Source organism: Nicotiana tabacum, chromosome 10 (assembly GCF_000715075.1).
Source record: "Nicotiana tabacum cultivar K326 chromosome 10, ASM71507v2, whole genome shotgun sequence".
NCBI lineage: Eukaryota > Viridiplantae > Streptophyta > Magnoliopsida > Solanales > Solanaceae > Nicotiana > Nicotiana tabacum.
In genome coordinates this window covers 69,456,690-69,476,165 of record NC_134089.1, presented here as the reverse complement: position 1 = coordinate 69,476,165, position 19,476 = coordinate 69,456,690, and the positions used below count along the sequence as shown (strand labels likewise).

General features: G+C 37.9%; 1 protein-coding gene and 1 long non-coding RNA gene across 4 annotated transcripts; one reads left to right on the top strand and one right to left on the bottom strand.

Moving 5' to 3' along the window:
* The first annotated feature begins 747 nt into the window (after positions 1-747).
* Positions 748-5,316, top strand: LOC107801375 (BEL1-like homeodomain protein 1). 3 transcript variants are annotated; one of them, XM_016624692.2, is made up of 7 exons: positions 799-1,268; positions 1,755-1,800; positions 2,107-2,224; positions 2,328-3,191; positions 3,495-3,868; positions 3,981-4,041; positions 4,134-5,316. In XM_016624692.2, the coding sequence occupies exons 4-7, from the start codon at positions 2,364-2,366 to the stop codon at positions 4,992-4,994; spliced, it is 2,124 nt and encodes a 707-aa protein (XP_016480178.2). In that variant the 5' UTR covers positions 799-1,268; positions 1,755-1,800; positions 2,107-2,224; positions 2,328-2,363; the 3' UTR covers positions 4,995-5,316. The 3 variants fall into 3 exon arrangements, with proteins under 3 accessions (XP_016480179.2, XP_016480178.2, XP_075079068.1); XM_075222967.1 differs by lacking the exon at positions 799-1,268 and adding an exon at positions 1,332-1,591; XM_016624693.2 differs by lacking the exon at positions 1,755-1,800 and having other exon boundaries at positions 748-1,268.
* Positions 2,879-3,448, bottom strand: LOC142164671 (uncharacterized). Its single transcript, XR_012695547.1, has 2 exons — positions 3,325-3,448; positions 2,879-3,245 (listed from the first exon to the last, which is right to left on the bottom strand). It is a non-coding gene; the product is annotated as an uncharacterized LOC142164671 (long non-coding RNA).
* Positions 5,317-19,476: the final 14,160 nt, after the last annotated feature.

The following is a 19,476-nucleotide window of genomic DNA, read 5'->3' as shown; positions in this document are numbered from 1 at the left end:
ATTTTTCAACTTAACTCCAAATACTACTTTTTTTTTTCAAAAATTATATTTTTTTTATGTCCAAACGCCCACTAAAGCTATGGACTCATTTGGCCATAGATTTTGTCAAAATATATTGAGTTTTTTTTTGACAAATACATGTTTGTTTATAAATTTTATGCAAATATTTGGCAAATTATCAAAACCCAAATCCCAAAACCAGTTCAAGAGCTAGGTTTGACCCAAAATATTACTATTGCATTTTTTAAAAATTGCCCCAAACTTTATATTATATAAAAGAGCCCACCATTTATTATTTTGTAACAATGCTGCATCGTTTTCTCGGTCATCTGATAGTGTATTATGTAGTTCATTATAAAAATAATAACTTTGTACAAATTTATTTTGTTCAGGACTATGGTTTGCGATAATATAATGAATGTTATTTATGAATGTACTGTTGGATATTTGTGATAGTTTTTAGAACTGTGGGGTATAAGTCATGTTTCATATTTTTTTTTCGAAAAAAGAGTGAAATATCTTTTGAAAACTCATGTCCAAACACATTTTCATCTTTAAACCAAACTTCATCAAAATCAGATTTTTTAAAATAAATTTGAAAATTTATGGTCAAGCGCGAGCTAAAACTTTTTTCAAAAAGCAAGATAAGTTAAAAGTAAATTTTCATAAAAATAATAGTAGTAGTCATAAAGTTAATCTAAAGATACAATTTTGTCACAATTATCTTTTTCAAGTGACAACAATAATCAATAATGACAATAGGGCCCTCTTATCCCCACCCCTCTCTTCAACCCTACCATTCTTTTCTTTCTTTTTCCATTTCTTATTCATAGTTCATCTTCTCTCTCCTTTTGCTTCTATGTTAAATCCTTATTACTGTTAAAGAAAAAATTAAAGTGGTTTAGTGGAAGTGGACGTTACCTCGTTTTTCAGCTGTTTGTATCTTCTGACACACTTTGATCTTTGATGATGGATACGTAGACAGCATCTCATAAATAATTATAATTATATAAAGAACACACATACACACACACTCACAACTTCACAATTCACATATATACACATCCACATCTTTCCTTCTTATTCCTTTCTTTTTCTCTCTCTGAAAAGTTGAGTACTTTTATAGTTCTCATCACTTCACAGAAGAATTAAGATGGTTTTCTGCTGATGGCTGCATCAAATGATTTGAAAAGCTGAGTCAAAGCAGAAGGGGAAAAAAAAAACTAAAGCTAAGACAGCAGCCCCACTATAATCAATTCAATTCCCAGGTAGGGTATTGTTTTCAAGAAATGGATCTTTTTTTATTTCCTTTTTCTTTATGGATTTCAGTCAGGAACTAGAAGAAGAAAGATGTGTTTTTTCTTCTGCTTTTACCACATCTCAGTACGACTCTCTATCTTCAGTTTGCTTTTTGTGTTTTCCTTTTCCTTTGCCTTATCAAGAGAGAAGGAAAAGACAAGAAAAGAAAGAAATTGATTTGAACATGAAAGGGAAATAGGAAAGTGAAGGGACTGAAACAAGTATAATACTAGTACTGATCTATAAATTCTATAGATAGATACATTAGATCCTCAAAAGAGAGGCTATAAAGGCATGGCTTTTTCCCTTCATTCTTTTCTCTTATAATATATTATCTTTCTCATGTAATTTTAGCCATAACTGCATGCTCACGAAACAAGTGTTTCTCTCTCTCAAATCAGTGATGATTTATGTGTCACTGTAACCAAAAATTCTTCCTTTCTTCCATTTGGCAGATGATGATAGAGCACGTGCACTTCCAGATTTCTATCACACCTGCAGGTACCAATCATATATTTTTTCTAAATAATCCTTCCCCTTTTTTCCTTCTTCCGTTTTCCGTTTCCATTTACTTCCCTACGTAACCATATTTACAACCACAACCTCTCTTCCCATTGCTCCTCCTTCACCCTTTTTTTTTTTTCTTTTTTTTTTATTTCTAAGTGGAGGAAGAGGTAAAATATTAAATGTAATTATGTATAAGGGTTTTTTTGGGAAAGTAATGGTGTTTGGGGTTAACAGTATTAATGGGTATTTAGATATTTTTCAGACAAATGATTGGTTATCTTGACCTACTAATTTTTTCAGGGTTCATTTAATATAGTATAAAAGTTCTGCAAGAAGGAAGAATACGTCTCCTACGTACTACTACACAAACCAAATGGGTTGAATCTTGGCCCTCATCACTTGTCCCCAACAACAGCAGGTACACACATAAAACAAGCCCTTTAATTTCATTTATGTATGTTTTCCTTTTATTTGGAAAATGATACGAGGACTGATTTGACTTACTTTGATTGAATTTTCAGCTAGATTAGCTTATTTTTTTATTGTGGAAAAAGGAGATGGCAGCGTACTTTCCTGGAAATTCAGAAATCCAAGGAGGAAACGACGGTTTACAAACTCTGATACTGATGAACCCTGCTGGTTATGTTGGATTCTCTGAGACACAACATCATCAGCCACCTGCAGGAGGAAGCAATCTCGTTTTCTTCAACTCCAATCCTCCTGGAAATTCACTAAACTTATCTCACGCGCCGCCTTCTTCTCAGCAGCAGTTTGTCGGCATACCACTTGCTACCTCTGCCTTCACTGCTCCTTCTTCCCAAGACGGTACCACTACTCCAACTGTTCATTCCCAGCATGATATATCTGCACTTCACGGCTTCCTCGCTCGGTCTCATGAGTATGGTTTCTACAACCCGTCGAATAATATCACGGAGGCGCGTGAGGTAACACGCGCTCAGCAGCAAGGGCTGTCACTTAGCCTTTCATCACAGCAGCCCGGGTTCGGGAACTTCAGGCCTGAGCGTGAGGAGTTGATGACAACTGTTTCACCGACAGCCGTTGGCGGATCATCGTCGTCGGCTTCTGCGGTACAAAGTGTGCCTTTGAGTCCTAAGTACTTGAAAGCAGCACAAGAGCTGCTTGATGAAGTTGTTAATGTTGGCAAGGCAGTGAAAACTAGCACAACTGATGAAGATGTTAATGATGGCCAAAAATCCAAAAATAATGGAGAATTGTCTGGCAATATGGCAACAGCAGCAGCAGCAGCAGCAGCAGGACAAGAAGGAGGAGAGAGTAACAGTAAGCGTGATGGAGCAGAGCTTAGTACAGCAGAGAGGCAAGAAATTCAGATGAAGAAAGCAAAACTTGTCAACATGCTTGATGAGGTATGCCTATAATCCTCCTATTTGGTTGTTGTAGTTAATGGAAGAGTATGGTCTCTGTCAAAAAAGTTAATGCATCAGATCTTTACTGAAAATAATAATAATAATACTAGTAAATAATTTAACAGCAAAGTACCTATCAGATGATAAAGACCAGAACTTCAAAACTGTTATTATCATCAGGTACTGTCCGGACTATCCTGCAAACTGAAAATAAAATTTTCTTTTTTTAAAAAAAAATTTCTTCGAACCCTATTAGCTAGCATGTTATATTAAGCTTTTTTTCTTTTGGGGGTGTATATATAGGTGGAGCAGAGGTACAGACATTACCATCAGCAGATGCAGAGTGTGATATCTTGGTTGGAGCAAGCAGCTGGAATTGGATCAGCAAAAACATATACAGCTCTGGCTCTGCAGACAATTTCTAAGCAATTCAGGTGTCTTAAGGATGCCATAACAGGCCAAATACGATCTGCAAGCAAGACATTAGGTGAAGAGGATAGTTTTGGAGGAAAAATTGAAGGTTCAAGGCTTAAATTTGTTGATAATCAAATCAGACAACAAAGAGCTCTGCAACAATTGGGAATGATCCAGCACAATGCTTGGAGACCTCAGAGAGGACTGCCCGAACGAGCTGTTTCTGTTCTTCGCGCTTGGCTCTTTGAACATTTCCTCCATCCGTAAGCACTGAAACAACAACCTTTTCACTTTACTTAATATTTCAAGATTTGATAGTTTATAGGTTCGCAATTTAGTACTATGTTCTGACAAATTGTGGCAATTTGTGTATAGCTATCCAAAGGATTCGGACAAAATGATGCTAGCAAAACAAACAGGACTTACTAGGAGTCAGGTCAGTGATAACTTAATCCTTGTTTGAGTTTCTAATTGAATTCTTCTCCGCTTTCCGCTATGACAATATTTTTATTTTTTTGGACAATTCAGGTGTCTAATTGGTTCATCAATGCTCGAGTTCGTCTTTGGAAGCCAATGGTGGAAGAGATGTACTTGGAGGAGATCAAGGAACAAGAACAGAATGGATCAGAACTAGAAAAGACGAGCAAATTACGCGAACAGAATGAAGATTCTACATCAAGATCCATTGCTCCACAAGAGAAAAGCCCTCGTTCGGATAGCCAAAACAAAAGCTTTCTCTCGAAACAGGACAATAATCTGGCAAACCACAACCCTGCTTCTACAATTCCAATATCCAACACTACTTCCATATCACCTACTGGTCTAAGAATTCGTAACAACACTAGCTTTAACCTCATCGGATCACCAGAAATAAAAAGCATCAACATTGGTCAAGGAAGTCCAAAGAAACCGAGGAGCAACGAGATATTGCATTCACCAAATAGTGTTCCATCTATCAACATGGATGTAAAGCCAAATGAGGAACAAATGTTAATCAAGTTTGGGGATGATAGGCAGAACAGAGATGGATTCTCCCTAATGGGAGGACCTACGAACTTCATGGGAGGATTCGGGTCCTATCCCATTGGAGAAATCGGGAGGTTCAGCACCGAGCAATTCTCAGCACCATACTCAACCAGTGGCACAGTTTCCCTCACTCTTGGACTTCCCCATAGTGAAAATCTCTCAATGTCAGCAACACACCACAGTTTCCTTCCGATTCCCACACAAAGCATCCAAATGGGAAGAGGAGTAGAAATTGGTGAGGCAAATGAGTTTGGTAGCCTAAACACCCCAACATCTGCTCACTCAACAAGTGTTTACGAGAATTTCAACATTCAAAACAGAAAGAGGTTCGCTGCACCCTTGTTACCAGACTTTGTTGCTTGACAAAGAAAAAGATGAAGAGTATACTCTTTAATATATTGTTCTCTTCTATTTCCCTAAGTATTAGGAGAGGAGGGAACTATCCTCATGGTAGTGTAAAGAATCAAGAAACAAGTTTACATAGTACAGGTCCTATACTTTGCATATGAAGAACCATTTAAGTTCTTCAATAGATAGATTCTAGGCTACTTCTAGAAGATATGTGGTTGAGGTTTGTATATTAATTTTGTTGCTACAGATAGCATAGTTAATTGGGTTTGTTATATTGAACGTGGAAAAGTAGTTATTTTGGGTGGTATACAAAAATAATATCCATTTTAGCGAATCATTCTTAGTTCTCTTTCCCTGTGCAGTCATAAATCTATCACTACTAAATGCGCTAACTTTTCTTTCATTTTATTTTTCCCTAGCAAAATGAAACCATGTTTTAGTAAGTGGAGTCTATCTAATGAGTTAAAGTCTAATAATACAATTTACCTCTACATTAATTGAGTGTAAGGTTTCAAGTTTAGAAAGGCTCTTTCCCATGTTTTTTTAATATTTATTTTGGAGAAAATGCGTATTAGCTAGTAGATTAATTATTTTTTTTTCTTATTTCTTTAAAATTTTAGTTTTCTTTTCCTTTGTTGTATGTTCAACTATTTCGAATGGCCATATGGTTAAATTTCTATCGAGGATTATATGAGACCAAGGGTGTGTTTGGTATGAAGGAAAAAAAATTCCTCAAAAAGGTTTTCCTGGAAATGTTTTCTTGGAAAATGAGTGATTTTATTATTTATTTTTCCTTGTTTGATTGGTGAGTGAAAAACTTTTTCCGGAAAATATTTTCTAGTGTTTGATTAGAGAATAGAAAATATTTTTTAGAAAAATAATTTGTTTATGTTGCTCTCTTAATCCCCCCTTCCCCAAACCCTCGTGAAAAAAAAATATTCATTTTGTTGAAATGAAAATGAGAGTACTCTATCTACAACATGAAAAATAAAGTTCTTTTAGCAATATTTCTATTTAAGGTGGGAGTAGGGTAGAAGGGTGGGGGTGGTTGGAGTAGGGGTAGGGGTAGGGTTGGTTGGGTTGGGTTGGGTGGGGTAGGGTGGTTTTGGGGGTTGGGTTGGTTGGTAGGGGTTGGTGACGTGGTAGGGGTGGGGAATAGGGTGGGGAAGGTTGTAAGAAAGTCATGGAAATCTTTTTCCCTTTTTTTTTTGATAGGAAAACATTTTCTTTCGATTGGAGGAAAAAATGAGTTCATGAGAAAAATATTTTCCAAACCATTTAAGCTAATCAAATATGAGAAAATTGGAAAACATTTTCCAAAAAATATTTTTCTTCGTGCCAAACACACCATAAGTGAAAAACAAAAGTAAGTCACCCTCAATTATTTAGTGAAAATGATCTTTCTATCATTCTTAATTATCATAGTCAATATAATGACTTAATGGGAATTTAGTTCAAATCATTCCCTCTCAGCGATTTTTTAAAAAGTCAAAGATTTTGAACTAAATTTCGAACGGAATCAGTTAAAGTGTTACGCCGATTGGTTTCACCATTTTAGGAGATTTACTTGTCTTTCCGATATGCGACAGTGGAGGTAATCTATCATTTACGTAGCACTCTTACCTATTAGTGTACTTGCCAATTAGTTGTTAGTATTCTCTATTCAAAATAATAAAAAAAAAAAAACAGAAAACTTTAGTTTAAGAAAATAAAAGTAGAGAGTTTCGTGCCTACAAGTTTTTTATGTGTCATTAACGAATTTAATTGTCTCACAGTTATTCAAGGTTTCAGACTAATTCCTCCTAGGTTAGAACGGAATAATTATCCCTCTATTTCTTTTCTCACCATTTTTCATTTACACCTCTTTTGTTTTAATGGATAAAATCCAACAATCCCCCACATGAATGGGGAATGGCTATCCGGAAAAACATGCATGAAAAAACTGTGTGATTCGCAAGTAAAGATAAATCGCATATGGATAAGTAGGTTTCCCTTTGAACTTTTCATAGTGAACATATGCCAGATATACTCGATCAATTGGTAGATTAGATATCTTTGAACCGTCAAACTTTGGTATATACCTAGACAGCCATACGTCACACAATCAACCCTTAACCATCTTTGGTTCTCATTGTTGTGTTCGTTTCAGCCATGAACACCGTCTGGTTTCATAAGTGCGTAGAAACTGGCCTTACAAAATTCTTCTTGAAGCGGCTTACATTTCACACTTACATAGGTGATTTCTAAACATATTATCCCATGGATACACTATTTGATATACCCCATATCAAACTTAGAAACCATTAAAAAGTCTTAATGTTTTATCCTTGTTACTAAACATTGTCTTCATTATGAGAATGGACCAAAATTTTATTTGACAATGTTGAACCGTCACTAATGTCTTTGTTTGATCTCCTTAAACCTAGATCTTGGGATGTCCAGTCTTCTAGGTAGAGTTACCGCCATAGTGACTTGTCCTCGGCCATAGTTTCATTCTCTTTGAAGACTTCTCAACCGTTTCTCTAGTTAGACCTTTTGTAAGTGGATCCGATACATTATCTTTTGACTTTACATCATCAATTGTGATAATTTCACTAGAGAGTAGTTGTCTAACGGTATTATACGTTCATCGTATGTGATGAGATTTTCCGTTATACATAACACTCCGAGCCCTTCCTTTTGCTGCTTGACTGTCGCAATGTATGCATATAGGTGCCAAAGATTTGGGCCAAAATGGAATATCTTCCAAGAAATTCTGAAGCCATTCAGCTTCTTCACCGGCCTTGTCTAAAGTTATAAACTCAAACTCTATTATAGAACGAGCGATGTATGTCTGTTTGGACGACTTCCAAAATACTGCTCCTCCACCAATGGTAAAAATGTATCCACTTGTGGATTTTGATTCTGTTGATCCAGTGATCCGATTTACATCACTATATCCCTCAATAACTGCAGGATAACTATTGTAATGCAATGCATAGTATTGGGTATATTTTAAATACCCCAAAACTCATTTTATTGCTATTCAATGAGCTTGGTCGGGATTACATATATATATTGACTAAGCTTACTTATCGCACAAGCTATATTAGGTCGTGTACAATTCATAATGTACATCAAACTTCCCAATACTCGAGCATATTTCAATTGAGACTTTCTTTAACCTTTATTCTTTACAAGAATATGATTTGAATCAATTGGAGTTCTTGCAACTTTAAAGTCCAAATATTTGAACTTTCAAGTACAATTTTAATATAATGAGATTGAGACAAAGCTAGACCTTGAGGAGTCTTAAGGATCTTAATTCCCAAAATTAAATCAGCAACTCCTAAGTCTTTCATATCAAACTTACTAGTAAGCATGCGCTTAGTAGCATTTATGTTGACAATGTCATTACTCATTATCAACATATCATCCACATATAAACAAACAATGACTATTTGATTTGGAGTATTCTTAACGCAAACACATTTGTCACACTGATTGATCTTGAAATCATTTGATAACATTGTTTGTCAAATTTCGCATGCCATTATTTTGGTGTTTGTTTTAGTCCGTATAGTGACTTAACAAGTCGACACACCTTCTTTTCTTTTCCGGGAACTACGAACCTTTCATATTGTTCCATATAAATTTCTTTCTCCAAATCTCCATTTAAGAAGGTTGTCTTCACATCCATCTGATGGATTTGAAGGCCATACACGACGGCTAATGCTATTAACACCTGGATAGATGTAATCCTCGTTACCGACGAGTATGTGTCAAAGTAATAAAGATCTTCTCGTTGTCTAAACCCTTTAATAACTAATCTTTCCTTATGTTTGCCAATAATATCATCATCTTTCATTTACCTTTTGAAAATCCACTTAGAACCCAAATTTTATTTCCTGGAGGAAGATCAACCAATTCTCAAGTATGATTACTTAATATGGATTCTATCTCACGACTGACTGCCTCTTTTCAATATTGTGCTTCCAAGGAAGACATTTCTTCTTTGAACGTTTGAGGCTAATTTTCCAACAAGAATGCCAGAAAATCTGGTCCAAAGGAAGTAGATGTCCTTTGACGTTTACTATGTCCTGGATTTTCCTCATTAAAAGTACTTTCCTTTGCTTCTTCCCGAGGTCGCTTAGATTTTTTACTAGACGGCTCATATTTCTTTTTATACAGATAAATATTCTCAACGAATTCAGCATTCTTTGATTCAATTACCGTATTCATATGAATATTAGAATTTTTTTATTTATGAACCAGAAATCGATATGCGTTACTATTTGTTGCATATTCTATAAAACCCAAGAATCTGTCTCCTCAGCGAGTTTGTCTTCTTAGTGGAAAAAAACTTGATTAAGAATATCCTTGCTAGATCATCCCAAGTGTGGATTGAGTTCGCGGGCTCCTTTTGCAACCGTTCCTTAGCTTCTCCCAGCAGCGAGAAAGGAAACAGTGTCAGCCTGACATAGTCCTTGGAAACTCGTTCGAATAATTGTAAGTGTCCATAATTTCCAGGAAGTTCTGAATGTGCCTCTACGAATCTTCATGAGATAGACCCACATATTTCCATGTGGACTGAATCAACTGTACCATGTACTGTTTGAGTTCAAAGTGACTCGTGATATCAGGCTTCATAATATCCTGAGTCATATTAGCTAGATTGGGCCTTGCAGCTTCATCACTGAACGCTCTTCATTATCTGCCATATCTCTTGGCTCTGGTTGAACTACGATGTCCAACTTTCTTTCTATTCTAGTTCTAGCTTTGACTTCCCTCCTCACTTTGTGAAGTGTTAGTTTGATTTTAGGATCAAGAGGAAGGAGATTGTTTGCACTTCTACTCCTTCGCATTCAAGAGAAGAGCCTGCGTTATCACAAATAAATCAAACTAAAAATTAAAACTTGAACAAATGACGAATAAAAGATTAACTTAAATAAATAATCAATAACTAAGTCCCCGGGAAACGACACCAAAAACCTATTGGTTCCCCAAGTACACGCAAGTATACGTGACCGTCAAGTAATAAAGTGACTCGAAAGTCGAATGTCTAACCCACAGAGACTTAGATCAATTGTTAACTAAGCAAACTAAAATTAGTTAACTGTCCAAGATAATCAAGAGTGATATTTTTCTATTAATCTACTATTGCAAAAATTAAACAAGTAAAACTAATTTATCAAGAATGCAAATGTGTATGATTAGATTTTAATTCAGAGGAGATGAAAATTTCAGGATTGTGGTTAGTTTATCAATCCTATTAAGTTTGATAATCATACTCGTTAATACAAAATATCTATGGTTGCTAATTAACCGGATCGTTTATATGAATAGCATATTCCCACAATACTACTCACCTGAATACAATATATCAATCCTATATTCCTATTGTACTGAGTCTATCATGAACGAATATAATATGGTATTCAACTAAGTAAGACTATTATGTATATTCCTATCCTAACAGCGAAATCATTCCCCGAGCCACGGGTTCAGAAACAAGCTCTCTTTAATTCTACTCTAATCTAAACATAGCTTTCCCAAGCATAGCATAGATAGTAAGGTGAATCGGTAGCTACAACCATTCACAAGTTAAAATTAGAATTAAAGAAAATAACCACAAGATAATAATCCAAATTAACGGAGATGTAATTAATAAACGTTAATAATCATGTCAACCACAACCCTAGAAACTAGAGTGCTTAGACACTCATGTTCGTAGTAACAACTTTCGAGTATTTTGCATAAATAAATTACAAAGAAAAGATGAAGGAATGAAGAACTTGGTGATTTTCTCCTCAAAAGGTTGTTCCACGTGAGTCTTGCCTCCCAAAATGGCTTGTTCTCCCCTTAGGTCTAAAGTATGCCAAAAATTCTAAAAATAAAGTTTTTATATGTATTTATACTAAGTAGGGTCGGGCCAAAACGAAATCATCTTCTCCTAGCCGAAATTGGATTGTTACTCTATAAAATTGCATAGGCGCGCTGCATGGGGCGACGCGCCACGCAGTGTGGCAGTGGAGTTTATCAGGGAGTGTGCAGTTTGAAGGCAGCAACGAAATAAGGCAGCTGGCATGCCACGCGCCGCGGCTGTGGGTTTTTCTCAAAGCTTGACTTTTTACTTGATTTTTGAAGTTCAGACGTGAGTTTCGACCCCCGAACGCGATCCCGGCTTAATCCCTTGGGCTTTTACTTAGACTTCAAAGCTCCAAATAGCTCAATTTCATTCCGTAACATCTACATAGCTCGGAATAACTCCTACAAGGTATAAAATATATAATTAGTGCAACACTAGCGATTAAAGTTCAAACTTAATTAAAGTGCAATAAATTAGAATGCGATAAGCGACTAAAATAGGTAATTATAACCTACCATCAACAAACTAGAAGGAATAAACGCCTTAGAATATAATATCAATGCGGGAATTGTCTTCAAACTTTACATTCAAAGAAAATTATGGGGTGGAAATTTAACGGAATATAGCCATTATTCTACGAAATAATCATTCAACCCCCGCCCCATCCTTTACCCCCCAAAAAAATCCTTAAAGAGAGAAAGGGTAGAACAGACAAAATAAAATAAAAGCTTAATATCCTGTTCAGATGGATAGATTAAAATGAAACAAACCTAACAATGGTAGTTACTTATAGATTAAAGTAACATCGAGAATAATGTTATCGTTGGAAATTTTTCTATGTTTGGGCAATTGCTTCACTAGATTAGACTCTTTTACTTGATTTTATTTTTTAATTGAAAAATAACTTTGAGGTGTTTGGGCGATTTTTGAATTTCAAATGGACCTCTAAGAAGGCTGATTGAAATGTAAGACTGATTAAATTAGTATTCTTTCTCTTATGTTGCTATCAATATCAATTCTTTTAGATATAATATATTTTTGTGATTCCCTTTTTTATTTTTGGGCACCTATTTGTTCCTTCTTTTGGATATAATATCAATTCTTTTGGATATAATATTGCTCGTGAAGCCTGGTTTGTAGTTCGCTACAGAGCGTGCCTAGCCTGGTCTGTAACCAGTCCGGAATTTCAGAGTATCCATTCTTCTATTTTTATAACCCAACCCAACTTCGAGAAATAACCCTTGAAGCTCATTTTGGTAGCAAAAATCTAATATTTTTAGAGAGAAGTGAGAGTGTTCTAGAGAGAGGAAGAAGCTCAACTGTTTTATTCATCAAGATCTTGTCCAAACCTTGAAATCTAACAAGAAATCCCTCAAGTTTTTCATCTAAGAGGTAAGGTTTCATACCCTAGTTTTTAATTTCGGATTTGGATAGAAGATGGTTGATTGAGAGTATGATTCTTGGGTGTGAGAGTATTATTTATACATGCATGTACCAATAAGGTTTATCAGAAGATTGTTGAACTTAAATGGGTAAAGATTAGGTTGTGAAGTGAAGAAAATCTTGTGGAAGAACCTTGTAATCAAATTTGAACATCTAGTATTTGATAAAATGCTCAAGTGAGCTGAGACCATGAATATCTTCCTAATTTGTATTCAATTTTGTTATGTCTCGAAATAGATTTGGATTGCTAGAATTTCCGGAATATTGTAGTAAATTAAGGAAAGCTCAAAGCAAGGTATCTTGGCTAAATTACTCTCTTAGAATTGAATTCCATGACATTCCCATTAGTTTCAAGTATGGTTGGCTCAAGTTCCTAATTCTCATGTTCCGAGTTGTTCCTAATAAATTCGATTTTTTTCCGAGTAATCAAAGTGTTGAAAGTTATATGTTCAAAACGTGTCCGAATGTTCCTATCGCATTATGTATCCTTTGGGAATTTGTTCAAGAATGATATGTGTATTATAAATATTGTGATTTTGAGTCGTGTTTCACATGAAGGTTATGATGCCAAATTGTGTGAGAAAAACCCGATATGCTTAAGACTCTTAATTGCTCATATGTGAACCTAAAGTCTTGATTGGAAATACCTTGTTGTTGATAATCTATAATGATACTTGAAAGTGAAAGAAGCAGGTTGAAGTGTTACACCCTATATTTTCATACGCAAAAATGCGTCGTAACAAAACTAATGTAAGCTTAGAAATGAAATCATATTTGAAAAGTTTACAAAGTAAGTTAATAATGTACCTCGGAGGTTACAAATATTGAAGATCATGAACAATAAGTACAAATAGGGTTGGAAGGTTCAGAAGCTAAAGGAATTGAAGAAAACAATGTTTCGTCAAAAGTCGACAAGATGGAAATGTTATAACATGTACTTTTGGGGGTGAGACTAGGGTGCTTAACATTATAAGGAGGTTATATTATGAATTAGGTTAGTCGTATGATAGTCGTACGTTATGTTTTGAAGTCAAGCGAGTTGTGAAACAAAAGTCGTTGAAAGTCATCACAAGTTACATTCATAAGTTTTACTGAAACTTTGGGTCAAATGTAACTGCAATTTTCTCTCAATATACTTAGAGTTATGGGGTGTTCCACCCATTAAATTGAAGTTTTATGAGCCTATTTTCTAACACATTAAACCATTTATCAATATGACATCAGAGTAGAGAGACATATGCATTGTTGCGAGACTGCGCAGGCTGCTAGGTGACAGGTAGGTGCGTCACCTACTTGGTTAAATGAGAGTCCAAAAAGAGGCAATTTCGGGTCGGACAAAGAGCCTATTTAAGGGCTTATCTCCTGAAATATAACCCTCATTATATATCACAAATAACTAGACCTAAACCCCTGCAAACTTCCTCCCAAAAATTACTAACAAACCTTAATTGATTTTCTCTCCCTTTCAAGTTCTAATTAGGGTAAAACCTAGAGTTTGAAGAACAAAGATAAAGGCTGAGTTATCCAACAAATAAGGTATGTTTATTGCTCTTTTTCATCCAATTTTTCTGCTGTAATTCATGGTATGTTGTTCTATACTTGTAAGAACTCACGGGACGGTGATCTGAAGCCGTGAGTTCGAGTTATGCACTTGTAGTGGACTATTTTGTGGATTGTTTTGTGTTGCTGTTGGGCTGCATGTTTTACTACTATTTTGTGGAGTTTTGGAGGAGGAAGGGTTTTGGAAAAACACCATATAGATGTAGGGTGGTGGGCTAGTTGTTCGTCGTAACATTTTTGGGTCGTTTGACACTACTACGTTGGTCGTTTTGTGTATGAAGGGATTGCAGTGTGTTGAGGGTACTTTATAGTATTTTATGGTGTATATAAGGTTGGAAAATAATGTATATATGTTTTTGTTGTTGTGTTCTTGTGTTGTTGGTGTTATCTTGAATTTGGAGGAATTAAGGATTATAGGGGAGATGCTGCCCGTTTTTATACAAAATAAGCTTGTCGTTCGTTGTGCGATAGTTGTACCTTTCGTAACTTAATGATAGTATTATTATCGTTGTTGTAGATTAAGGTGTGAGTTCAACTTGGTGATTGGAAATATTGTGATAAGGTATGTTAAGGATAAACCCTTCCTTCAGTTTGGAATGATCTCGTAATTACATGTGTTTGATAACGAGGCATAAAGAGAAGTTTGTTTACCGCGAAAATGGTAATAACAATTAGATTTGATTATGTGGTTCTAAAAATATGTGATTTATTTTTATGTTAGTTGTTAGGCAATAAATTCTATATGTGAGCTAGGAAAATGAGACAAGAGCTTAAAGATAGAGTGCTATGTAAACCGAGTGGCCAAAAATCGGGGTCTCGAGCCTGACTATTCAGGACCTCAGGGTCGAGCTAAGCGTCAGGCCATGGATAGCAAATGAAGGACTAATGGTTCCAAGAGCTTTAATGAGGGCTCTTTATGAACAACTATAAGTAATAAATGAAGAACAATTAATGAAACACAATAAATGTAAACAATAAATCAAAGTAGAGACAATGGAGAATGTTAAGGTTAGAAATCAAAGTACCTTTGAATATCTTGTCATGTGTGCAAAAAATAACAAGGGTCCCTTTTATATAGGAGGGGGAATCCCAACATAGTACAGATGCATTTATTACAAAGGTACGCGGTTGGTACAGCCATTTAATGCCACGGTACGGGCTAGTGCAAGCCCAATAGACTTGGTCAGCTTTAATCGTGTGCCTTGGGAATCTCTCACGCATTCATCATAGCCACCGATTTGCTCTGCCTCGAGGCCGAGCTGTGCCTCAAGCCTTCTAGTTCATCAAACCTCGAGCTATGCCTTGAGCCTCCCGACAACGAGCTATGGAATGTCATGATGATCCTAAAATCAGGTTCCCCAATTTTATCCGTATATAGATAGTCCCCGCGTTTCGTATAGTAAAATGATAAGAAACGGTTTTGAATTCTTGCTTCTTCGATACTCCTATTATGACATCAGTTCATCAAAGCATTAAATGCCATGACTCGAAGGCTGCGTAGAGGTCGCTATCAATACGATTATCGAGAAGCCCACAAACCGTCATTGGTTTGACCTTTTCGCTCCTCTAACATCGCCCAAATTGCTTCTATAAATACTTCAACTTGTTTTGCCATTCACACTTTTACAACATCAAGTTTTTAGGGCTAAGTTCACTGCTTCCTGCACCCATCTTCTACCTGTACTTACTTCTTCATCCTTTTCCTTAGAAACCTTTTTTATAATTATGGCTAGAACCTCTAGAACGGTACCTCAAAAAGAGGGTGCCGCTTCCTCATCACGCCCGTCCAAAGGCAAACAAAAAATACCTCCGACTGTTGAGCAATGTACCCCTGACCACTTCAATACATTTTCCGATTTTGCCATCGAAAATCCCCCTTCTACCCCAGGCTAATGCGAGCCCCTATCTCGGTACGTCAGCATGGTGACCGATATGTAGAGAGTGAAGAAAGACTGCCGATGGAGGGCGAAATTTCAAGTAGAGATTCCCAAACTTAAGGAAAACATAGTAGACTGCATAGATGGCTTCCTCAGTGTATACACATATCCATTTACTCTAGGTCCCATAGATCTTTCTTCCCCAAAGATAGATCCGGTAATTCTTGATTTTTGTCGAGAGTACCGAGTGACACTCGGTCAAATCTATCCTTCTTTTTGGAGGATCATTTACATGCTCCGATATTTTTCCAATTAGGTCGAAGGAGTGACCTTCACCCTTGATCACCTGGTCAGGTTGTATAGTACTCATTTCTATCGAGGTTTAATCAAGCTTTGTCCTCGATCTATGAAGACGTTCTTTTTTAGCATCGATGGGACAAGGACCAGGGGTGGATGAGCCGATTTGTCAGAGTGAGGACATCAGACATTATCTCGGCTGATAGGATGCCATTCCCGGAGGAATGTAATATGCAGCGTAAGTGTCCCTACTTCGAGTTCGATTTATTGCCCCTTCTTTCCCCTTCTGAAATGATCTTCTTTTGACTATGCAGCCACCGTTGGGTACCCCACCACGGTTCAGAACCTTTCGGGGTGGATTAGACAGCTAGACTCTGCCTTTCCTTATAGTGGGCATTCTTGGCATGACTTGGCCATGACTCGGTGGCAGGCTAAGAACTATGGTGTAAGTATTTCTTACTGTCGTTGCCAAAATTTTCTATGAGTATTCTTCGGGGTGATTAGTTTGATACATCATGCTTATGCAGGCCTCGGGGAGGGTGTGTCGATGAGATTGGCACCTGCCCGTGAAGAAGGAACCTCAAAACCCGGCAAGGGTAAAAAGAGGAAAAAGGAAGCTTCGACCGAGTATTCAATTAAGATCAACACCACGGTCTCGGCTTCGGCTACTGTGGCAAGTCCCCATACTAAAGATGAAGGTGATGATGATAATGATCCCCTTTTGGAACGAAGGGCAAGACGGGGTGCGGATGTTCCACCGGCTGCTGGGCGCAAGGCCGCCGAATCGAGGATGGTCGATATGGACCTAACCCATGATGAAGAGACTCTCAAAGAGGGTTCGGATGCAGTCCCCGAGCTTCAAGTCGGACATGTCACAGAACGTATCGATGAAACCTTGGCTGGCGATTCCGGAGGGCTTGAACCCGAAGTTTCTCGGGGTCGAGAAGAGATTCTAACATAAATTGATGCCTTGGGTGGCTTTAAACTGGGCCCTTCATTTTCACCGAGGGAAATTACGGACGTCCAGGAGATGGGTACCACCGGTGTAGGGGCCTCTCATGAATGGGAAGATACGCTCGAGGACTACTTTGTCAGCATTGACGTGGACGCGGACCTCGATGCCCCGTCGCTTTTGAGGAGGCCGAGAAGCTTCAACAACAGGTAATATTCTCGACATACCATATGCACTTCAACTTTTTCCCTTGTCTTCTCAACTTTTCTACCTTTGTTGTAGGTCAAGAAGTTGTATGACCATGCTTTCTCTAAACTCCAAGACGAGCTCTCATGCCGTGATAAGGAACTCGAGAATCTCACCTCGAAGCTAAATAAGTCAGAGGCTTCCTCCACCCAATAGGAAGAGGAGTTGGGTGAGCTTCGGGCAAGCCTGTAGGGGGTGCACAAGGAAAGGAACAACTTTTCCGAGCAGGTAACACGACATTCACATGCTCATTCTCTTATTCCTGTGACTTGATGCTTATGATCTTGTTTTGTCTTTGCACATTAGGCAAAAGGATGCCCTGGCGGGGAAACTTCGGGAAGAGGTTTTGGCCAAGGACGCAGAGATCCTCGAGTTGAAGAGGCAGAACGGGGCCATGACCTCGAAAAAGGACCTTCTGTGTGGAGAGTTGGCCTCGACCCAGGAACTTCTTCGAAATTCTCAAAAGGAGGTCGCTTCACTATCTATAGCCAAGGCTGAGGTTGTTGAAGATGCATCCTCATATAAGAATGATGCCGCTACTACAAATGCTCGAGCCAGGGAGATATATGAAAAGGCCGAGCAGAAGTAGGCTTGGGCCGTTGCTTAAGCTCGTCTGCGGAGGCAGGCCCTCGAGGAAGCAAACGCCGAAGGTGTCGATCTCTCGGTTGAGATAGAGAAAGCCAGAATCTTGGAGGAGAGATCAACGCCCTAAACTACTTCAGATGAGGACTCTGGAAGTGATTCAAATGGTAGTGAGGATGAGGAATAGTCTCACGACATCCTTTCTGTTTCTTTTTTTCTTCCTTTTGTGTATGGGCTCCTCGAGAGAGTTTTGTAAAGACATATCCTGTAAATGAATTTTTGAGAATGCAAAGAGATCCTTTTATTCTAAGTTTTCAAATTTATTTTTTAGTGCTTATGTAAATCTAGTCTATTGAATCTTAATGTCGACTCTTTTAGAGCCCATACTCGGAATAACCGTGATCCTCGAGATCGGGAACCATCTCGAGGCTAGATCGTTAGCTCTTCCAGGGCCTATCTTGTAGCGGTAGAGATCCTCGATATCGAGCACCATCTCGAAGCTAGACCGATATTGACAGCCCCTTAGAGCTTATTTTAATTTTGACAGTGTTCCTCGAGATCGGGCACCATCTCGAGGCTTAGATCGATATTGATGGCTCTTTAGAGCCTATAGTTATAACAACAGAGATCCTCGAGATCGATCACCATCTCAAGGGTGGATTGATACGAAAATTTTGACCCCTCGAACACCGTATGACAATGTCATTCGTATGGCATGATTGCGAAGTAACCGAGGTGGTCCCACTAGTACACTTCCCCAAAAGTGGCACTAATATGGTCAGGATTAATTGGCCTTTTAGGGTAGGTGGGCAATTGTCGTGTGCTCTATATATGAGAATACTTTCCTCTTATTTGAGGACTTTGCTATTTTTGTAGAGCTTTTCCTCCTCGCATCAGTGCTTCCATCACTTTAGTTCAAAGCTTTCATTTAAGTTTTCATCTCCTTTTTCTTGTTTCACCATAATTATGTCTGCTATGCCCAAATTTGTCCACCAAGAGGAAGAGAGTTCCGCTTCTATTTCCCGCTTGGTCGGTGGTACACCGCCGGTATCCGGTGAGCTAACCTCGAGGTGCTTTATCTTGAGGAGGGACTTTTCGTTAGAGAGATCACCCAACGTTCAAGACCATCGGGAACATGCATCAAGGTTTATCTCTTAAATAGGATAGGAACATCTTGAGGTGGTTAGGAGAGACTGTGGATGGGGAGAAAAGGTGGTATTGCACGCACCTGCCATGGAAGAGAGCATCATGACTCATGTAGAGGGTTTTTTGAATGTATACATGTACCCCTTTACGTTGGGTCCTCTTGACAGAGTCGTGCTCGAGTTTTGCAAAAAATACCAGGTTACCCTGACATAGGTTCGCCCGTCATTTTGGAGGATAGTGTTGATGATAAGGTACTTTGCGGATAAAACCGGGCTCGAGTTTACCCTCGGCCATCTCGTTAGATTGTACCGGCCCTTACATTATCGAGGCCTGATTGCTGTATAACATCGATCCACCCAGCCCTTTATTGCCAGTACTGAAGACGACGAGGACCAAGGATGGATGAGTCAATTCGTCCGAGTGTAGACCGTTGACATTATACCCGCAGAGTTCCTGCCATTTCTCGAAAAATGGAATTTCACACATAAGTGGTACACTTGTGCTTTTATCATTTTGTTTATGGTGGAGGACAAGCTCAAGTTC